The 21,830-nt window shown below is 40.5% G+C and overlaps 1 protein-coding gene across 1 annotated transcript in view; it reads right to left on the reverse strand.

Moving 5' to 3' along the window:
- TNKS (tankyrase) overlaps positions 1–21,830 on the reverse strand; it is a 498,734-nt gene that overhangs the window by 350,203 nt on the left and 126,701 nt on the right. Inside the window, exons 4-5 of the mRNA XM_033915990.1 lie at positions 3,499–3,535; positions 2,336–2,411 (exon numbers count right to left, since the gene is read on the reverse strand). Of these exons, the coding sequence (XP_033771881.1) occupies positions 2,336–2,411; positions 3,499–3,535 (113 nt within the window). The remainder of the gene's footprint in view (positions 1–2,335; positions 2,412–3,498; positions 3,536–21,830) is intronic.

Here is a 21,830-nt window from a genome sequence, read left to right on the forward strand (position 1 = left end):
TTAGGAGGAAGGCCAGCGAGAAGCAAGTTACAGTAGTCAGAGAGAGAAAGGAGAATTTTTGCTATTCTGTCATTTTGGGAAAATAAAAATAAGAAGATTGGATCAATGTAAGATTTTGGTTTGGCAATAGCTTTAAATATTGCTATGAGATAAAGCATTTCTGGATTTATAAAGCCATCTGAGGATCCTTCATCTTCAAAAAACGGTATATGCTGGTGATATGAAAGTAGTAGTTGATTCAGTTATTGAGCTCACCAGAAAAAAAAATAAGAAGGTACAAGATACCACAGTTAGAGAGCTGTAAAAACTGTATGTCAGATGCACAAAACTTACCATGCATTTAACAATCATCACTAAACCAGCTTTAACCGGTTTAGCGTCTAAGTATTTCAGCTATCAATGCACAAAATGTCAAATTGCAGTCTTGTCCGTGGTTTGTAGCAGCCTCTGATAATCGTATGTAAATGCCTACATTATGAGCTCATTAATATTAAATTGGGCACTCCGACCGATGCCCAAATGAAGCGCCAGTTTTTAATGCTCCACAATCTTCAACTGGTCTGGAGGTGCTGGTAGAGTTAAAAAAGCACTGAACAGTAGGCTTTTTTTAATGGGCATAGATGTGCATCAATTGGCAGGAGGGATGGCCACCTGGAACTCCACCCCCACCCCAACCCCAACCTATCGCCCCACCTCCCGCCCTGGCCCACATACCACCCCACACCTCCTGCCCCTTATTCAAATGATTATCAGGAGGGTTGTCCACTTCAGGAGGGTTTGGGTAGTCTAGGCAGGAGGGAATGGGCATACCTCCTGCCTTCACAGGGGGTCCAGGTGGCCGAGGGAGTAAGCATCTCTCTTGTCTTTTTTTTTTTTTTTTAAGATTAGGTGGAGGAGGACGGTCCCAGCACATCTGTGCCCATTTTAAAAAACCCACCTTACTCTTCCTGTCCCAAACAGCTGAGTGGCAGGAGGCTGCTTCAGGGCTTCCCCTGCCGCTCAGCTGTTTGGGTTTCCCCTTCCAGCTCTGCACATACATCAGTTGCTTTCTCTAACAACTGATTGAATTGGATTACAGTGGATCCCTGCGAAACTCATTTGCATGCAAAATTGTTTGAACAGTGATCATCGTTTTCAAATCGGACAATTCACCAGCATCAGTGACCCACAGGATTTTAACAGCAATTGTAGAGAATCTGGTCCTATGTGGAAATACGCTGCAAATCATAAAAGAGGTGCCAAAAAGGTGGAACTTTTAACACTAACACATCCACAGAAATCCAATTTAACAAATGTGATAGATAGATAGATAAAAGTATTATATTATAACTGTTATGGCATCACCATCACCTTTCTTTGCAGGGAAAGCATTCCTTGGAGCAGCCACCCTTCAAAAAGCATCCATCTTCAATGTTTTTGTCTGTTAAATGTACAAATAACTGCAGAATGCTAGATTTCCTACTTATAGCACAAAAAACACCCCAGCCAAAACACACAATTAATATAACATCTCATTAATCTTGTTAGTATATTGTTGGGCTTATCTTAAGTTTGTGCTATGCAATCCAAAGCTCAGTAATTGTACTTATTACACGACCAAATATTTATAACAGCACAGAGAAAGATGAAGGTGTGCTTACATTTTAAACTTCAAACATTTAATACAACGTAACTGACATCCAGCTAAAGTGGCTCATGGAATAGCCAGTGGGTCTACTGTTGTGGTATATAACAGCATCAATTGCTTTGTTTCTCAAGTAATCCAAGAGTGTTATCTATTTGACATTTTTCTTCTTTGTCTTTTTTTTATATATATATATATATATATCTTCCTTATGAAACTCAAAAGCATTGGTTATAGCTTCTCCCAATATATTATAAATATTTTGGTAGAAAGCAGGTTTTTTTCTGGAAAACCTGTAGCCTCTGAAAAACACATCTGAGTAACTGATGTTTGAAGGGAATGGGACTTGTATACTGCCTTTTTTGTAGTTTACATTTTCAAAGTGGTTTGCATATATTATTTTGTACTTGGGGCATTGGAGGATTAAGTGACTTGCCCAGGGTTACAAGCAGCAACACTGAGATTTGATCCTACCACCTCTGGCTGTAGAGGCAGCAGCTCTACCACTAGGCCTCTCCTTATGCTTCAGTGGGCTCCGTCAATCTTTCATAGCTGCCAATATGTAAAAAAGCAGCATTTCATTATGTAGCTAACATGCATCAATTAGGACTCTTTCGTCTATCTATTTCTCAGAATTAAACTGCCTCAAATTATAGTCTAGTCTATTTAGCTTTCTCACATTTATGAGAACAGAGTTGGGGAAATCCTTACCTTCCTCCCATCACTGGCATGGCAATTCACATTTAAGGGAGTCAACAAAGCCATGAGCTTCTCTTCATTGCCACTCCTAAAAAAAGGGATAATGGGAAGACAGACAAGGTAAAAAAAAAAAACAAAAAACCAAAACCCCCCCAGACAAAAACAAAAAACTCAAACAGGAAAAGCTAGATGACAATTTCTGCCATTCAATATATTACAGTAGCAGTGCCAACATGGGGCGGGGAGGGTTGGTGCACACATGGCAGCTACCCTGAGCCTCCATGCTACTAAGCAGCCCTAAGCCTGCCTAAATCTGAATGAGATATAGCCTCTTGGAGGGCTTTAGCACCCCTTTCCAGATTTCTGCCCTGGGTCCTAGAATGTTTAACACTAGCCCTGCACTGCAAAAATATTCTGTACATTATTCATGCTGCAGAATAATCACACTAGCCTTAAAATTCTGCAGGTGAAACAGTAATGCCTTCTATTGAATATTGAGGGACTCAATCTGACCTTTTCAAATCTTCATTCGCTTCAGCCAGTTTTACTTGCAGCATGTATAAAAAGCCATTGTCTGAATTCTAAAGCGCAGCTTGTTTTTAGAATCAGTGTGCATGGGGCTTTAAAGCCCTTTCCATAATCAAACAGTCAACAGCAGTGTTATCAATAAGGAAAAAGTTGAACAATTATTTAAAGGTTATTACACAAAGAGCAAAATAAAAGCATTTCCCAGATGATTATCTGAACTTTATACCTCTAGCCTTTAAATCCCCCTTAGGATATATTCCAGTGGAATTTCTATTTAGGAAAATAAAGCTATAGAGCAAAGCAGCTAAAGGGATAAATATCCCAACTATATATAATTTACTCCTAAGAAGACTGCCACTAAATGTAAATGTGATTTCTGGTAGCTTAAGGCAAGTACTAAAGTATAACCTTATCACTGGTACCTTAAATTGTCATGCACACTAAATACTTCTATATAGCAATGAACTGAAAAGTGTACAAAGGATATATGGTAATGACTTCAGCTTCATTATGCATTTAGGTGAGCACAGTGAGCACAAACAAAACAAAGGCAACACGTTACAATTCTATGCATTTCCCTCTCTCTCCTCCCATCCCCTCCTTTTTTTTTACCATACGCTTTGTACTATGTTCTTAGGAATACTCACCTAGCTGCTTCCAGGAGTTCGTCCTTCTTATATTCACCTAGATGATTACAAAATATCATGCTGTTAGCAACTGGCAGAAGACAGATCAAGAAATGCAGCAGGAAGCAAATAATAGAATTAAACAGAGAAAAGAAGAAAGGTGGGGGAGGGGGGAGCCCACACCCCACAGGGTGATGGAGCTGTGACGTTAGCCAGATTCTGAAGGCATCATCATCAGTGCCTTGGAGACGAGCAGCAAACTGACGCAGCTTCTTGTCCAATCCTCTGATGAAATGGCTTTCTTCAGACAACCAATGAATGCTAAATATTATGTCTAGAAACACATTCCCTCTGATAACAGCATGCCAAGCCAAGACTGTCTTTCCTCCCCCCCCCCTCTTTCATTCCTACTCAGTGTGCGACACTATACTTGGGAAGCACAAGAAATTATCAGACTAAAAGCAAGCCTGTGTAGCTTTCTAAGAAATACTATAGATATATCCCTTATCTCACATACACTTTTCCCTCCCCAAAGAAGAAAACTTTCAGTGTTATGTTAAGTAATGAACAAAACAAAAAAGACATTTTTATAGATAACCGTTTAAATGAAGAAAAATTCCAGACCTTCTACAGAAATATTGCATGTCTGACAAATGCGTACAGAAAAGATGCAAATTTGCTAAAAGGCACTAGCACAAAAAAAAGCACTGAAAGACTTGAACAAGCACCAGTATCTCATGAGCTCATAGTCAAAACTGTTTTATTTGCATGCAGAATAAAGTCTGGTCAGCAGTAAAACAGCAAAAAGCAGTTGCACAAACAGGAAAACCATGAGATGTATTTTCTAACACAAAAATCAAGGAAGGTTTCTCTTGCTTACATATGTATTTACAAAAAACTTTGCTCCTATATCAAACAGAAAACAATGCTTACTGATCAAACCATGGACAACTAAGAGCTCAAACATTTAAATCAAAACATTGGTAATACTTCATAGTATAACCAACTTATAAAGCACTGACTTAAGTAATATTTGGTTGTCTCAAATAATTAACCAATGAGAATGTTTTCAGAAATTCATCCTATGATTTCTCTGACAAGCCCGCAAATGAGATTCTCTTCTGTCTGTGAAGGATTTTCATATAAGTAGAATGTTCCAGTGGTATATTGGAGACAAAATAAAATGCAAATACTTTCCAGGTTGTATGTACAGTACTTACTCCCCAACCTCAATAATCAATATAGTAGATGGAAAAATTATGTTCTTACCTGATAATTTTTTTTCCTTTAGTCACAGCAGATGGATCCAGAGACTAGTGCCCATCTACCAGTAGGTAGAGATAGAGAGTACTGATTTTCAGGTCCTCTTCTTGGATGGAAAGCCTCCTGACTAATTAGTATTGCTCTTGCCAAAGCATCAGGAACAACAAAGAATTGGAAAAAAACTCCTTTCCCATAAACACATGAAAAATATAAAAGTAACAAATAGAACTCGGAACTATCAACCATGACAGAGAACACAAAATATCCTCAACTACTCGCTGAATATTACCAGTCAAAACAGAGAATGGGTGTGGCTCTGGATTCATCTGCTGAAACTAAAAGGAAAGAAAATTATCAGGTAAGAACATAATTTTTTCTTCCTTAGAACCAACAGCAGATGAATCCATAGACTAGTGGGATGCAGCAAAGCAAAGTGGGATATAGGGTGGGAAGCACTTACAAATGCATCAACCCCTTCAGATGTGATCTTCCTGCGTCTGCTGAAGAAATGAGAAACTTTCACGTTATGAGTGGAGGCCATAAGATCTCTCTCTGTAAGTCCACATGCCTGTACTCTAGGGGGTTTTCTTGTACCGCCATGAAAGTATTAGCTGAAACACAAGACTAAGCCTCATATTGAGAGATATTTAAGCCCTTCAGAGCTTTAGAAATAAAACCTGCCAATTTCTCCCTGTGAAATAGCTGAAGAACTGTGGGATCATCTGGTTCACCCAGTAGAACATCTCCCAGACCTAAATCCTACAACAAAACATCATTGGAAGTCCCGGGATAGGAAGCAACCAAGGATGACTGTGTCTGAGGCTGAGACCACCTTGCGGCGTTTTGAAGGCTGCAGACTGGACATTGAGCCCAAAGGAGACTGATCCGAAATGGGAAGATTCCCCTAAAGAATTTGACAAAAGCTGAGCAGGAGTAGAGTTGTGAAGCAAAAAGGCCTTATGCAACAATAAAACAAATTCCAGGTTAGAGGGCAGAGCCAAGCCTAAAGGCTGACTGGAACCCTGAGCTGCCTCCATTTGAGAACTAGCCACCCCCCAAAAAAAAAAAAACCAAACAAAAAACCCCCCCCAAAAACCCCTGCAAGCTCAGTCGAATAATCAATTATCTCCTTATCTGGAGAAGAACCCAGCAAAGACAAAGCTGCTACAGAGCCAGGAGAGCGCGCATGGAGCTCCTCTGTGCGGGAAAACAGGGTTCCCAACCGCCCCCCAGCACAGCTGGCCAAACAAACTCCCAACAGTGTTCGCCACTTCCCACAGTGTGAACACCTCTTAACAACTTCAGCTGCCATAAAAATGCAAACTGCAGCTAAAAATAAACCCCGAAGGTAATAAAATTTTTTAAAGAGATATGCACCCAGGAACCAAGGAAAGACTGTTCCTGTCAGTGTCGATAGCCGAATAGGCTCGGGTACTAAACGCGTCTCAATTTCCTCCGTTTGTTTTTTAAAGTATGGGAAAGGAGAGAATAACAGACACTAGAACCCCCTTCAAATGTGGGGGAGGTTAGGGGGCCCAGGTGTATCCCCCCCCCCCACAGCTGAAGTTCCTATTTCTGCAGAAGAAAACTCCAAAGGAAATCCATAAATGTATGATGCAAACATTGAGTAACAAATGCCCATTATAATCCACAATGAAGTATGGTGTGAAAACTTTCAGCACGGAGACTTTTGAGACCAAAGATGCAACAAGGTCTGGGATGCCTCAAACGGTTGATTGAATGAGACAAGACACAGATCTGATTCGAAGAAGTTTCTTTCTGGTTAGTACTGGTGAGCATGAGGTCTCTATTTGCATGCCATGCTCTAAAATAGGATTTTTTAATGACATTTCTGGGGTATCCTCTAGCTGTAAACCTTTTACTTAAGAGACTGGCTTCTTTTTTGAATGCCTCATCTGTAGTGCAAATGCGCCTAATCCGTAGAAATTGGCCTATAGGAATGGCTGCTTTTAGGCGCTTAGGATGGCAACTTGAAAAAGACAGTAGATTATTCCTCTCTGTTGGCTTGTGGTGGACATTCGTGTGTAATTGACCATTTACAAGTGTGACATTAGTATCCAGAAATGTAATATCATGTTTGTGACTGGCTATAGTAAACCGTAAATAAGGATTGAGAGAATTTAACCAATTGAAAAAATAAATGAGTTGCTCTTCAGAATCAGTCCAAACAAAAAAGATGTCCTCTATGAAACGCATCCAGCCCCGCACTGAACAAAATAAAGGGTGAGTATATAAAAAATCTTCTTCAAATTTAGACATATAGAGATTTGCAATACTGGGGGCAGCCGTAGTGCCCATAGCAACCCCTTGGGACTGTTGATAAAAAGAGGAATCAAATCTGAAATAACTTTTAGTAAGAACCAACTGGGCAAGCTTCATCAAAAAAGACGTGGTCACTCTATCTGAAGGTTCTCTCTAGTCGAGAGTGGTCTGAACGATGTTTAAAGCCTGATCTTGGGGAATACTTGAATAAAGGGCCACCACATCAAGGGTGACCAGACTGACTTCAGACGTGGGTAGATTTAAAGTTTTGAGTTTATTTAAAAAATCTGTAGTATCTCTGATGTATGACTTGGCCTTACTGACAAATGGCTGAAGGAAATAATCCAAGAATTGAGATAAAGGTTCTAATACGGCATTCTTGAGAGAAACGAAAGGTCTCCCATCAATATGATTTTTCACAACTCAGATGGTGCATTCTGGAACAAGTTTCTCCGTCCTTTAGTAGTGACTGACATACTAATTTACCTCAACGAGAAAACTTTTGGATCTTCGAACTCCAGTCCTATTCTCCTAAAGGACTAAATGAAAATGTGGACAGATGTTATCAAATCGTCTTAGGCACGTTCTGACGTTGCACGTTCATCGACGTCATCCCGGTATTTAGGAAGCTGCCTTCGCTGATTTTTCATGGCATTCTGTTGCTCCTGAGACGCCATCATTGTTTTTCCGCGGCGATAGTTTTAAATAATTTTTTCCACGCTCCGGAATTTTGAGTTGTCAGTAGAAAAGATTCTTCTGCCGGATGCAATTGATTCTCTATCCGCTCCTGATGAAGAGAACGAAACGGAGCTGTCGAGTGGTAGTATCTTCTGCATTGCTCGGATTACCAAGTACCCCTTGAGGTTTCCAGAGGTTGATTTCTTATACAGTGCATTTTCAATGTTTTGAATTATTTGATCTGACTAAGTGACTTTTTGCATTGTTTGGCATGTTTTAGAAGCGACTTGATGAACCCTATGAACGCTTTAACAGTCAGCTATACATGCCAATGCTTTTCAGCTGTGTAAACTAGTATCTCCGGATACTTTTCTTTATATCTACTTTAGCACTTTAGGTTGTGTATGCATGTATTTATAGTGTGTAAGTAACTTATTTATTTATTTATTGGCGTATTGCAATCAGCTGAGGGAGCTTGATTTGAGTTTATATTCCACACTATATATATAATAATAATTTTATATATCTGTTTAGGTTGTGGTATTTCAAAGTTTATTGTATTTATTTATCTAGCACTGGCACTTTACCTTACACATGAGGCAAAATCTTGGGAATTTTATTTAAGCCTTATATTAAGTTTATCTCTTAGAGGGACTGTTATATGTGACTTGTCTAACACTTTCTATTCAGTGTGATTTACACAAATCTTGGACCTAATGATGTATGAGGTAGTACTTATTTAGACTTTGTCTGATGCTGGTTCATCCATAAGTTACTACCTGAGCTTATAGCCCCAGGTATGTTAGATAGATTGTGAGCCCCCCGGGACAGATAGGGAAAATGCTTGAGTACCTGATTGTAAAACTGCTTAGATAACCTTGATAGGCGGTATAGAAAAAAAAAACCCTAATAACCTAACCTAACCTAATACCCCTCGTTGATTCCTTAAGAGCTCATACTGAGGTCCCTCAAGTTTAAACCCTTTCTTATTTATATTGTCTTTTTCAAGTTCATACAGTCCTTCTAAGAATTTACTTAGGTTAGCCAATTTTTGATATTTCATTACAGTTAGGACTTTTTGGCTACTATATAGTCCTTTAGGTTAGTTTTGTGCGCTATACCTGTAGTGACATCATATAGGAAACATTCCAAATATAAGCCAGTGGGAGAATGGAATTAAACAATTTGAAAGATTGTAAATCTTACTTCTCTGCTATTTCATGTATGATTAGTGAAAAATTTTATAGATAAGAGATTTAAAAATAGGAATACTGAAAATCTTATATTTATAATTCCAGAAATAGGTACTATTAAAATAAAGGATTATACTGTATACCTATATAATATTATTATTTTAATGCTAGATCTATTTGTAACAAAACATTATTGGTTAAGGATTTGATTGGTGATTCGCAAGTAGGTTTTACATTTATAGTTGAGACATGGATTACAGATCAGGATTCCCCCAATAGTTTTGGAAATTTGTTCTATAGGGTATAAGATGCTACATAGTCCTAGAAAAGACAGGAGGGGAAGTGGTTTAGCTTTAATCTATAAGGAATTTTATTCTGTTACTTTATTAGAAACAATAATGGATTCAAAATTGGAGATATGATGTCAACTTTTTGGCACAGAATTTGCTAGTAACTTGGGATTAATTTTGATTTATAGATCTCCAGGTACCTCGATTTTTATTCAAGTCAACCTTTTTTCCCCCTTTTTTGAGGGGGAAAAAATGATACCTCGGTTTATATTTGGATCAGTTTGTATTTGAGTATATACAGTAGATCAATTGAAAACGTGTTAAATAAGGTTGCACCACTTAGGGAAATGAGAATTTTTAAAAAAACTGTTCAAGATGGTAGAACATAAAAGTAGTTGCAAAAGATTAGAAAGAAAATGGCAGAAACTAAAGGATGATAAAATCTAATCTAATCTAATCTTCAGTTTATATACCAGGTCATCTCTCGTCGGAGCTCAACTCGGTTTACAAGAAGTCAAGAGACTAGAATATACATAAAATAAGGAGAAATAAAAGATAATAAAAATTAGTTTAGACTATCATAGAAGGAAATCTTGCAATGTTAACAATTAGTAGGTTCTGCAGGTAAGCTAATTAGATATTGTGAAAATAGCAGTGTTTTTAAAGCTTTTGAAAGAATTGCAATTGGTCTATCATTCAAATAACACCAGGAAGTCCATTCCAAATCTCTAACAACTTGAAAACATAGGACTGACAAAGTTTCCCAGCTGATTTAATTCCCTTGAAAGAAGGAAACAATAATTTGTACTTCTGTGTGTTCCTCAAATAGCAGGTTCTATAGGCATTCCAATATAAGGGAATCAGAGGATCAAATATTCCATAAAGAAGTTTGAAAATAATACTTGCACATTTAAATTGGATCCTGAAGCAAACAGGAAGCCAATGAAGCTTTCTAAGCAAAGGAGAGACACGATCAAACTTTCGTTTCCAAAGATAAGTTTCACTGCCGTGTTTTGTAATAACTAAAGATGTTGCAAGTTGCCTTGCTTGATACCCAGATACACAGAATTGCAATAGGCCAATTGAGCAAGCACAATTGGACTGTACCAACAATGATAAATGTTCCTGATAAAAGTAGTGATCTAAATTTTTTCAGCATATGCATACTGAAAAAGCACTTTTTCACTAACAAGTTTATCTGTTCACAGAATGTAAGTGATAAGTCCAGGATAATGCCCAGAACTCTAGAAGAAAACCCAATTTGTATTGAGGTACCTGATTTCAATGTGACAGAAGCAAGAAGAATTTCCAACTTTGGACTGAACCATAATAGTTTCGTTTTAGCAACATTCAATTTCATTTGAATGGACATTGCCCACGACTGAAGCTTAGAAACACAGCAATCTATATTTGAAACCAGATTATTAAGATCAGGGTCAACCTCCAGCTGAATAAAGATATCGTCTGCATATTTAAACATGGTCTCCACTGATGTGAAACAGAAGCTTTTCAAGGAGGTCATATAGATGTTAAAGAGAATCGGTGACAAAGGGGAGCCCTGAGGAACTCCACATCCAGGCTTCCTGTTCTTAAAGAATTGCACTGGTTGCCAATTGAGTATCGTATTTGATATTTAAAAAACTTTGGTAGATAGGAAATCTCCAGTCTTGTTTGATTCCCTTTCTATTTATCGAAAATGGCCACTGCAGCAGTGATTTCACACAAAAAAAGGTCCAGAGGAGCTACCCTGAATCTCAAAAAAAAAAATCAATGAAGCAGTTTTTGTAGGTAGGCAACCCTGTCTCTAGCCCTAGAAATCCTCTAATTCAACAAATTTAGATCTTCTCTTGATTTTTCCATAGATTATAATCGGCTGTACTTACTGTGCCATGCTGGTGCCTGCCTGTAGGCTCTCATTGAAGCGGCAAAGAACTGAAGACAACTTTCTGCCTCAGAACCAATCCATGGCCAAAATCAATTTGATCTTCAAGGCTGCCAGTTGGACTAAGCTGTACTGAGACCTCCAACCCCCCAGAAAGAACGTGTGCTACAACATGGTGAGTGGAAATGCAGTTGGCACTCTCAAAGTCCAAACAGACCTTCACTGGTGCCATATAACCTGCACTCAAGTTCCTGATTAATCAGGATGTGAGCTAGCGTCTAAGGCAGGGGTGTCAAATTTAGCCCACAGGGTAATTAGATTTGGCCCGCCATTTGACCCTTTGTTCCTTCCCTCCCTCCCGGTCTCATCTTCAAATAGCCTGCAGAGAATTGCCAGTCGGCTGTAACGAACCTAGCAGGCTTCCGTCGACCTCTGCAGCACATTCCTTCTGTCACGGTCCCGTACATCAGAGGGAACTTGCCTGATGAGCGGAGATCATGGGGAGGAGCATAGGGGGAGATAAGTGAGGAGAGATATTGGGGGGCTTCAGAGCCAGTGCACTTGTAAGTCAGCAAGAGGAGTTTAAACTGTATTCGGAAATGGATGGGGAGCCAATGAAATGACTTGAGGAGTGAGGAAATATGAGAATAGCAGCTCTCACGGAATATGAGTCATGCAGCAGAATTTTGAATGGATTGAAGAGGTGAGAGATAGGTGCGCGGGAGGCCCGAGAGAAGGCTTCGCTCTCCATCTCCTCCTATCTTCTCTAAGCCAGGATCTTTCATCTCTTTCACCCCTATCCCCCTGAGCCAGCATCTCTTTCCCCATCCAGAATCTATCACCCTCTCTCCACCCTATCCTTCCTGAATCAGCACCTCTTTCAACCCTATCCTCTGAGTCAGCATCTTTTTCCCTCTCCCATAATTCCCGAGCCTCTCATCCTCTTACCCTACCCACCCAAGTCAGCGTCTCTCCCCTCATTCCTCTCCAGCATCTCTGTCTTTTCCCTATCCTTCCTGAGCCAGCAACTCTTACCCCTGTCCCCCAAGTCAGCATTTTTCCCCCTATCACTCCTCAACCAAAATTTCCCATTCCAACCCTCTCCACTCAGCATTTTTCACTCCCCCCCCGTATCCTCCCCAAACCAGCATCTCACCCTCTCTACCCTATCCTTCCTGAGCCAACATTTCTCTCTCACCCCTGTCCCCCCAAGTCAGCATTTCTCATTCTCTCCCCCTATCCACCCTGAACCAGCAATTTATCTCCATCCTCCCCAATCTAGCATCTTTCTCCCACCCACCCCCTCCCCCCAAAGCCAGTATCTCTTACTTTTCCCTACTCTACCTCGAGCCATAATAACATAAGAATTGTCTTACTGGGTCAGACCAAAGGTCCATCAAGCCCAGTAGCCCGTTTTCACGGTGGCCAATCGAGGTCACTAGTACCTGGCCAAAATCCAAGGAGTAGCAACATTTCATGCTACTGATCCAGGGCAAGCAGTGGCTTCCCCCATGTCTTTCTCAATAATAGACTATGGACTTTTCCTCCAGGAAATTGTCCAAACCTTTCTTAAAACCAGCTACGCTATCCACTACTACCACAACCTCTGGCAATGCGTTCCAGAGCTTAACTAAAAAAATATTTCCTTCTATTGGTTTTAAAAATATTTCCCTGTAACTTTATCGAGTGTCCCCATGTGTTTGTAATTTTTGATGGAGTGAAAAATTGATCCACTTATACCTGTCCTACTCCACTCAGGATTTTGTAGACTTTAATCATATCTCCCTTCAGCAATCCCTTTTCCAAGCTGAAGAGCCCTAATAGTATTAGTCTTTCATCATACGAGAGGAGTTCCAGCTCCTTTATCATTTTGGTCGTTCTTCGTTGAACTTTTTCTATAAAAATCCAAATTCACTCAAGTTTTGAGTCACATCTGCCAAGTGCCAAAAACTTTATTCTCTCCCCTCTTGGTTTAGTAGTTTATTTGTGAAAATGCAGTCAGTAAACTAACCATTTCTTTTAAATGACAGCATCACCATCTTAGCAAAAAGACAAATAAATTACCAAGAAACACAGTATCTTTCAGTATCATTAAGGGCACATGAAGGATAATCAATGCTACACAACACATACTGTGTGAACCAAAGCTCATTATTTCTGCTTGCTGTCTACAAGCTACAATATAATAATTTAAAAATGATTTATTAACTTTGTCCAAATGCAAAAATAAATGACCTCCTCTTCATTTTACACTCATCCTGCTCCAGTTCTCTGACTTCTCAATTAACATGCTGATACCAATTATTTCAAATTTTTGTGTGTTTATATTTTGGTAAATGAAAGACAAAAGATTTAACTTCACAATATTCATTTATGTCAGGGGTGCCCACACTTTTTGGCTTGTGAGCTACTTTTAAAATGATCAAGTCAAAATGATCTACCAACAATAAAATTTTAAAAAACACAAAGCACACTGTACTCAGAGAAAATGTTAATTATAGTTTATATTCAGGTTTTTTCCAAAGAAGTCAAGCAGATGACTAAAATATGCAGTCACCTCAGTAACAACTATACAAAACTAGACAAATATACCCCCTCCCCTTTTACTAAACTGTGATATCTTTATTAAAGTATTCAAACAACAAAAGGCATCCCTGTACTTTCACTAATCTCTTGATGACTGAGATGTGCTCAGAACCGTTGTCAGGTAGAAAGACCATAAGTGATCATCATCTTCCTCATACTCTGCTGATCTCGCTTTCTTTTCCTGTTGTTACAATTAAAAGTTTATTGTCGGTTCTCTGAGGAAGCCAGTCTGGTGAAACGCATCAGAACTCGATATTGCTTGATTTTGAAAATAATTTCAGGTACCACAGCCAAGTATGTTTGTTTGTTTATTTCTCACCCGCCCATCCAGGGTGAGTTACATATTAGCATATATATTAGCATATAAAATAAAACATTTACGTTTATCATACAAAACACTTCAAGGACACACTATAACAAATTACATACCTACATATCAAATCAAATTACCTATAACATATACATTGCATCAACGACGAATATTATATATAAGGCCAAAACTGGCCAAACCCAGTAAAGGGACCAGTAAAACTGGCCAAGTATCCAGTAAAGGGATTTGAGAAAGTTTATAGTTTTCAAAGAAACAAACAGTAATGATTTATTGGCATGGTATCTCTAAAGACTGTTTGTTGTGCAATGATAGACGAAGGAAGCTGCATTTAATGGCTTGACCCCGTTTGTGTTCTTTCTACCTGACAACGGTTCTGAGCACATCTCAGTCATCAAGAGATTAGTGAAAGTACAGGGGTGCCTTTCGTTGTTTGAATACTTTGGTTATTTTACTTTTGGCTTGCCTGTTCTTTTTGAGATTTTTCCCAGTGGTTTGCCTTGGATATCTTTATTAAAGGCACACACTAGAAATAGCACATACATGAGGATGAATACAATTGATGTGATCAAGAAACATTACCTAAACCAGTAATTTATTACACCTATCCCTTACAAATAAAACCAAGTTGAATGTCATCACACTAAATGCATGTTATTCAATCAGCCCTCCCTGTTCTGTAAACAGATACAATACTGAATAAAATTCCATTTTACTAACGTTTTGTTCAGGAGGCTACAGAAACTGAAAACATGATATACTCAACCCCCAAGTCCTCTGCTTTTGGTATTTTTTATGTATAGTTAGATTTTGCTTACACTTTTTTCATTTTAAAATATATTTTTATTGAAAATTTTCTTTAAAAACCAAAATTAAACAAATTCTAAGCCGTCACTAGGCTATTTGAACCAACATAATACATCAACAAAATAAACAATCACATGTTATCCCCTCAATCCTTCCCCCCAACCGCCATCCCTAAACCCCCAAATCATTTCCTCCCTTACTCAATTTACTTTACTCCCTTACTCAATGGTCTTTAGATGATCATCTTTCTAGTATAGCCACATTATTAACACAACACTTAAGTTATCATCTTGTTATCTTTACATATAAATAAAGATTTCAATAATCTTGGCTGGAAACCTGTAAAATCAGATCCAGTCCTATCCATAGGTCATTTGTGAGGTCGTAACGACCATGTTTATCTGTTAATTGTTCCAATGTTTTCAATGCAATCAGTTTCATACACCAATCTTGTATATTGGGGCCTACTGACTGTTTCCACTTTAAGGCAATCACACATTTGCTGCAGCATAGCATAGGCATTTTGTTTAAATCTATTTTATTCATTTTCACATCAAAGATCAAAAAAGAACACTTTGATACAGGCAACTAAATACGTTCAAGAAATTATTATCAAGTCATAAATTCCAGAACAATGATCATAGTCCACAATAAGGGAGAGTGAAACCATACACAATCAAGGGTAGTTGAATTAAAGAAAAACTAAACTCGGTCATATTTACATATGCCTCAAATATACAGGGTTCTTTGGTTAATTACATTAGGGCCTAAGTGGTTGAAATTATAGAGGGGTCGGGTCGGGAGCCTTGATGGCAGCCTTACCTTCCAAGAAAAATTGCAATTGTTCTGGATCATAAAAAATATACTTGTTTGTTTGATAGGTAATACAACATTTACAAGGGAACCTAAGTTGGAAGGTTGCTCCCAAAGCCAAAACTGACTGACGAAATGTCAGAAATTTTTTACGTCTAAGCTGCGTCCACTTTGAGACATCAGGAAAAATTGCAATTGTAAAATTCAACACTTTCAGTTCTATAATAGAGGCGGAGAAAAGCTTCTTTATCTTGTAAGAAAACAAAAGTTACTAGCAAAGTGGCTCTCGCTGAAATCTCAATCCGTGAAGATTCTAACATCCCAGTGAGGTCTAATTCTCCGGGATGAATAGTTGACTTGTCCTTATCCTCTTCAACTATATTAAGAAAATATAGTTTTTGCAATGGTGGCATATTTGTCTCTGAAAATTTTAAAACTGAAGTCAAAAAAGAATGGAAAAGTTCTCTCGGTGATAATATTCTGGATACAGGAAAATTTAAAAGTCTCAGGTTTAAATTTCTATTTGCATTTTCTAAATTTTCAATTTTCCTGATGATTAGGTTTTTTCTTTCATTTGAGAGTTTGATACAAGTTTTATTTCAGAGACTGTCTTCTCAATATTATCCATTCTAGTTGCTTGTTGTTGAATTTTCCCTTCACAGTTTTTAATTTGAACTGCAGTTTGTTGGATTGAGGAAATAAATTGGGAGCATACCTGGTGAAGGCTCTCCATGGCTCCCCACAACGCCTCCATATCCACCACTTTCGGCTTAATCAGGGGTTTCAGAGGTTGAAGTGGAGAAGAGACTCCATTTCCCACATTCGTTGCTCCCTGAACGCCTCCTCCTCCTTCTGCCGTTTGCTGGTAACCCGGCATAGCCTGAATCACCTCCGGGGTCAAAGGCAGCACCATCGGGTCCATCGGGGATTCACTCCCCGACGTCTCCCGTTGACCCGCAGGACTGCCCGACATCATCCTGGGACGGGGAGGGATCGCAGGACCCAGCGGGCTCAGCGAGAAGTCACTGTCCAGCTCCGAGGTCTGCCCCCCTCGGAGCACGGATTCGCTCAGACCAAAGGGAACAGCAAAAGCTGTTATTGCTGTCTGGTGCATTACCGACGAGGCAGAGAAAGCCAGGAGATCGCTCCTCTGTTTCCCCCTGCACTTCGGCATTCCTTTAATGCAGAGCATAGGCATTTAATTTGTCTTTGCCATTGATATAGCACAGTTACTTACCGTAACAGGTGTTATCCAAGGACAGCAAGCAGATATTATCACTGATGGGTGATGTCACCAACAGAGCCCCAGTACAGACCACTTTAAAAAGTGCATCGCCACTTTAAGAATTCAATAAGTTTGTGATAGCTCGAACTGCGCCTGCATGTGTGCCTTCCCACCTAATGAGGGCGCGCGGTCCTTCAGTTAAGATACGCCAGCTAAGAAGCCAACCCGGGGGGGGTGGGGGGGTTGTGAGAATATCTGCCTGCTGTCCCTGGATAACACCTGTTATGGTAAGTAACTGTGCTTTATCCCAGGACAAGCAGGCAACATATTCTCACTGATGGGTGACCTCCAAGCTAACAGAGATGGGATGGTGGGAGTGTTGGCCAAAGAAAATATAATTTGAAATACAGTGGCCAAAGTGTCCATCCCGTCTGGAGAAAAAATCCAGACAACAGTGAGAAATGAAGGTATGAACTGAGGACCAGGTGGCAGCTTTACAGAGGTCCTTAATGGTGTAGATCTAAGGAAAGCAACAAAAAGTTGCCAGAGCTCAAACTCTGTAGGCTATGACACAACTGTCTCGTGCCAGGCCAGAATGAGCATAGCAGAACGAGATGTAGACAGCCATCCAGGCGTAAAACGTTCTCTTGAATAAAGATGACCTAACTTTTGTGAATCAAAAGTTAGAGAAAAGTTCGCTGATGCTTTGTCTGGTCAAAGTAGCAGGCCAAAGCCCAGGTACAGTCCAAAGTATACAAAGCAGTTTCTCCAGTAGGAGAATGAAAAGACACACAGGCAGAACAAGTGACTGAGTGAAAAGAAAAGTGACAACTTGTAGAAGTAACATTGGACGGGTACGAAGAACCTCCTTGGCATGATGAAAAACGTTGAAGGATGAATCTACTACTAATACAGGTAACTCACCAACCCTCCTAGAAGAGGTGAGAGCAATAAAGAAACATACTTGCCAGGCAAGAAACTAAAGATGAACTGCCAGAAAATGGCTTCAACAAACTGGAAAGAACTACAGTAAGGTCCCAAACGACATGAAGGGACTAGAGAGGTGGTTTCACAGGGGGAAAAACCCCTATCAGAAACCTGGAAACCAAGTGAAAAAGGGTTATAATAGGGTCCAAACGACAGGAGAAAACATGAGGTACGGTTACACATTAAAAATCCCTGTCATGAATCTGGAAACCAGAGGAGAAGCAGGAAGAGGTTGTCTCTCGACTGACAAAGGGAAAAAATGCAATAACACTGGAAAGAAGTCCGAGAGATATAGACTTGAGACTAAGAGCAACAAAGGTAGAACAAATTCATGAGCAATTCCACTATGTAGGAATGTAGAATATGAAGATAAAAAAAGACACCAATAAGAAAAACCAAGACCACTCTTAATGGAAACATTGTTAAATGGCTAGTTTCCTGGAGACATCCAGAAGATAACAAATATGCTGAGAAGGATGCAGCCCAAGAAAAAGCAACTGACAATGGAATTCAGTGCAGATTAGAATGAATCAGAGACTTCTGAGTCGGATTGAACCAAGTATGGAATATCAGAAGAGGTACGAGTTCCCTGAAGCTGAGTTGAAAGAAAAGAGAGGACCCATGTAGCCTGAGCCACCCTTTAGAAAAGAGATGGATGGTGGCTACTGCTCTCTTGAGCTTGAATAAAAAGCTCAACAAGAGAAGAAATGGAGGGAATGCATATAGAAACATACCCGTACAATCCAGGAGAAAAAACAGCTTCTGTCAGACGGAGAAGTATAGAGCAAAACTGGGGCAACTATGTTTCTATGTTTCTATTGTAAAAAAATGCAAGCAAGTCAACTTGTGGGTGCCCCATTGATGGACTGGAGAGTTGTAGAGACCAGTTGTTGAAGAATTCTGCCGAGGTTGTCTGCTATGGAATTCTGTTGTCCATGATGTAGCAAGAGCAGAATGCAAGTAGTAGTAGTAGCCCAAGTCCATATGTGTAGGGCCTCCTGACACAACCAGAGAGAGCCCGAGACTCCTTGCTTGTTTATGTAGTACACAACTACTGGATTAATTGTACAAAGGAGAAGGACTTGAGGGCAGAGTAGGTGATGAAAAAAACCACGAGGGCCTAAAACATCACTCTGAAGCCTAGGAAATTGATGTGAAATTTCTGTTCCTTGGCGGTCGAAAGACCCTGAAGGTGCAAATCATCCATATGTAGACTTTGTATTATATCTGGTTGTGACCTTTTTCACTTTCAATAAAAATATGTTAAAAAAAAAAAAAAAACCAAACAAACCCCCCATGCAGAAAAAGATGCATTAGTCATGATGATCATGCAAGGAAGAGTCAAATAAAAAAGGGATACCTCCGAAAGACTAGAGGAGATCAGCCATCAGTGAGACAATGTCAGAGATATATATGCTTTGAGAGACGATCCCTCTCCTGAGATCACTGGAAAACAAAAGTCCACAAAGGAGTACAAAAATGTAATCCTACCCGTGGCATAATAGGAACAGGGAAAGTCCAGTTGCTCAGAAGAACCATCATGTGTCTGGCAAAAATGGGTTGAAAAGGAAACAGCTGCGGACACAGACGGAAGAGAGTCTGAAATCTATCTGGAAGAAGAAACGTTCTCATGAGAGTGGTATCTAGGAGTACCAGGAGTACCCCAATGAAATATAGACATGAATACAGGGAATTTAAATTCAAAGCCTAGAACCAGAAGAAAGGAGATGTTCTGAGATGTTGCTTGAACCATTTCCTAAGAAGAAAACAGCCTGGAAAGAACCAGATGCTTAGAAAAAGAAAAAAAAAACCTGAAGGCTGTGTGATCGAAGAGATGCGGCCATCACAATCAGACACTTCATGAAGAGTCTAAGAGAAAAAGCCAGACCTAAAGGAAGGACCTATACTGGGAATGGCAATGACTTAGTGGAACTGAAAAGTATATACAATACATTACATTAGTGATTTCTATTCCTCCGTTACCTTATGGTTCAAGGCGGATTACATAAGAATTGTTATGATGCTATGAAATACATTCGGTACTAATAAATGCCTAATGAGTGATTTGAATATTTTTTTGATTTGCTATGTACATAGTAGTGCTGCCCGATTCGAATCGGTTCACCGAATCGATTTAAAACACAAAAAAACTGGCTTCCCGATTCGGACCCTCCCCCCTCGCTCCCTCAAGCAGGAGTGGCAGCGCTGCTCTTGCTGGCCGGCCACTGCCGCACCTGTTTTAGAGGGCGAGGAGGGAGGACCAGTCGGGAAGTGCTGCTGTCGGCTTCCCCCCTGGCGTCCGGTTTCCCCCCGGCATCCGATTTCCCCCTGGACTCCCCGCACCGTTTACTTTATAGATGAAGCCTGCAGAGCAGATTGCGGTACTAGTGTCTTTTCAAACTGCTTCAAGGCTGTTTCCTCTGCTGCGATCCTGCCTCTGATGTCAGAAGAGAGGCGGGACCACAGCAGAGGAAACCAGCTCAAAGCAGTTTGCAGAGACGCTAGTGCCGCGGTCTGCTCTGTAGGCTTCACCTATAAGGTATATGGTGCAGGGAGGTCAGGGGGAACACGGAGGCCTTCCCGGGGGGGGTGCGCAGTCCTTCGGGATGGGACAGGCCTTTAGGGGAACAGGCCTTGGGGGATGCAGGCCTTCAAAGGGTGGTGCAGGACTTCAAGAGGGGGTGCAGGCCTTCAAAGGGGGGACAGACCAGGGATAGTGGCATAGGCCTTCAGGGGGGACAGGCAGGCCTTCGGGGGAGGACAGGCAGGCCTTCGGGGGAGGACAAGCCTTCAAGGGGGGGACAGGCCTTCAAGGGGGGACTGGCCAGGGATGGTGGCATAGGCCTTCATGGGGGACAAGCCTTCAGGGGTGGGGTGCAGGCCTTCAGGGGGGACAGACCTTCAGGGGAGGGGGCCCTGGTGTAGAAATACACGGAGGGAGGGAGGAAAGGGGGGTTTCAAAGAGACATGCATATGCCGGACTTTGGGGTGAAGAAATAATGGGTCTAAAAACAGAGGAGAGGGAGAGAGATGGTGGACAATGGGATTTAGGGCGGGAAGGAACAGAAAGGGAGAGAAGTTAGACACAAGGGATGGTGTGGAAGGGGATAGAGATACTGGATAGGACGGTAGTTGGGAAAAGAAAGGGAGAGATGGTGGACCCTGGGGTGGTGGGGAAGGAGAGAGAGATGCTGGATGAAAGGGTAGTTAAGAAAAGGGGGATCTGTGTATGGAGACGAAAAAAAAGAAAGATGCCAGACCTCCGGGGGAGGGAAGGGGAGGACGGAGATGGCTGATGGATGGTTAGCATGGAGAAAGAAGAAAGAAGGAGACCCTGGCAAGCAAGTTATCGGAAGACTAAACTAAACCTTAGGTTTGTATACCGCGCCATCTCCGCAAGCGTAGAGCTCGGCACGGTTTACAGAATTAGGATAGAAAGGAACTCCAGAAGAAGAAGGGTTATAGGAAAGGAACTAAGAGGGTAGAGAGGGGTCAAGGTACCAGAGAGCAGGAGGTGTTAGATTTTTGAAAAGAGCCAAGTTTTCAGGTGTTTGCGGAAGAATTGGAGGGAGTTTGAATTTCTGAGCGGGGATGTGAGGTTGTTTCAGAGTTCTGCGATTCTAAAGGGAAGAGCAAGAGCCTGGGATCAACAAGATCTGAATAATGATCAGACAACAAAAGGTAGAAAAACTAATTTTATTTTCTGTTTTTTGATTACAATATGTCAGATTTGAAACGTGTATCCTGCCAGAGCTGGTGTTAGACCGCAAATGTGAGCTAGGATTTAACAGAGAGAGGAAAAGTCTTTTTTGTTTGTTTATTTTGTTTACACCACAGCGCCAGTATGGTTAGGAGAAAGCAAAGGGGGTGAAGAGGCTATAAAATAAACCCATCAGGATGTTTGAAAAAAACACCCAATTGGGCAGGAAAATCAAATCAAATCAAAAAACTAATAGGCTGAATCGAATCAAAATTTTTTTTCCTGAATCGGGCAGAACTAGTAGAAAGTGTTTTGGGT

This window comes from Geotrypetes seraphini, chromosome 1 (assembly GCF_902459505.1).
Source record: "Geotrypetes seraphini chromosome 1, aGeoSer1.1, whole genome shotgun sequence".
NCBI classification, from domain to species: domain Eukaryota; kingdom Metazoa; phylum Chordata; class Amphibia; order Gymnophiona; family Dermophiidae; genus Geotrypetes; species Geotrypetes seraphini.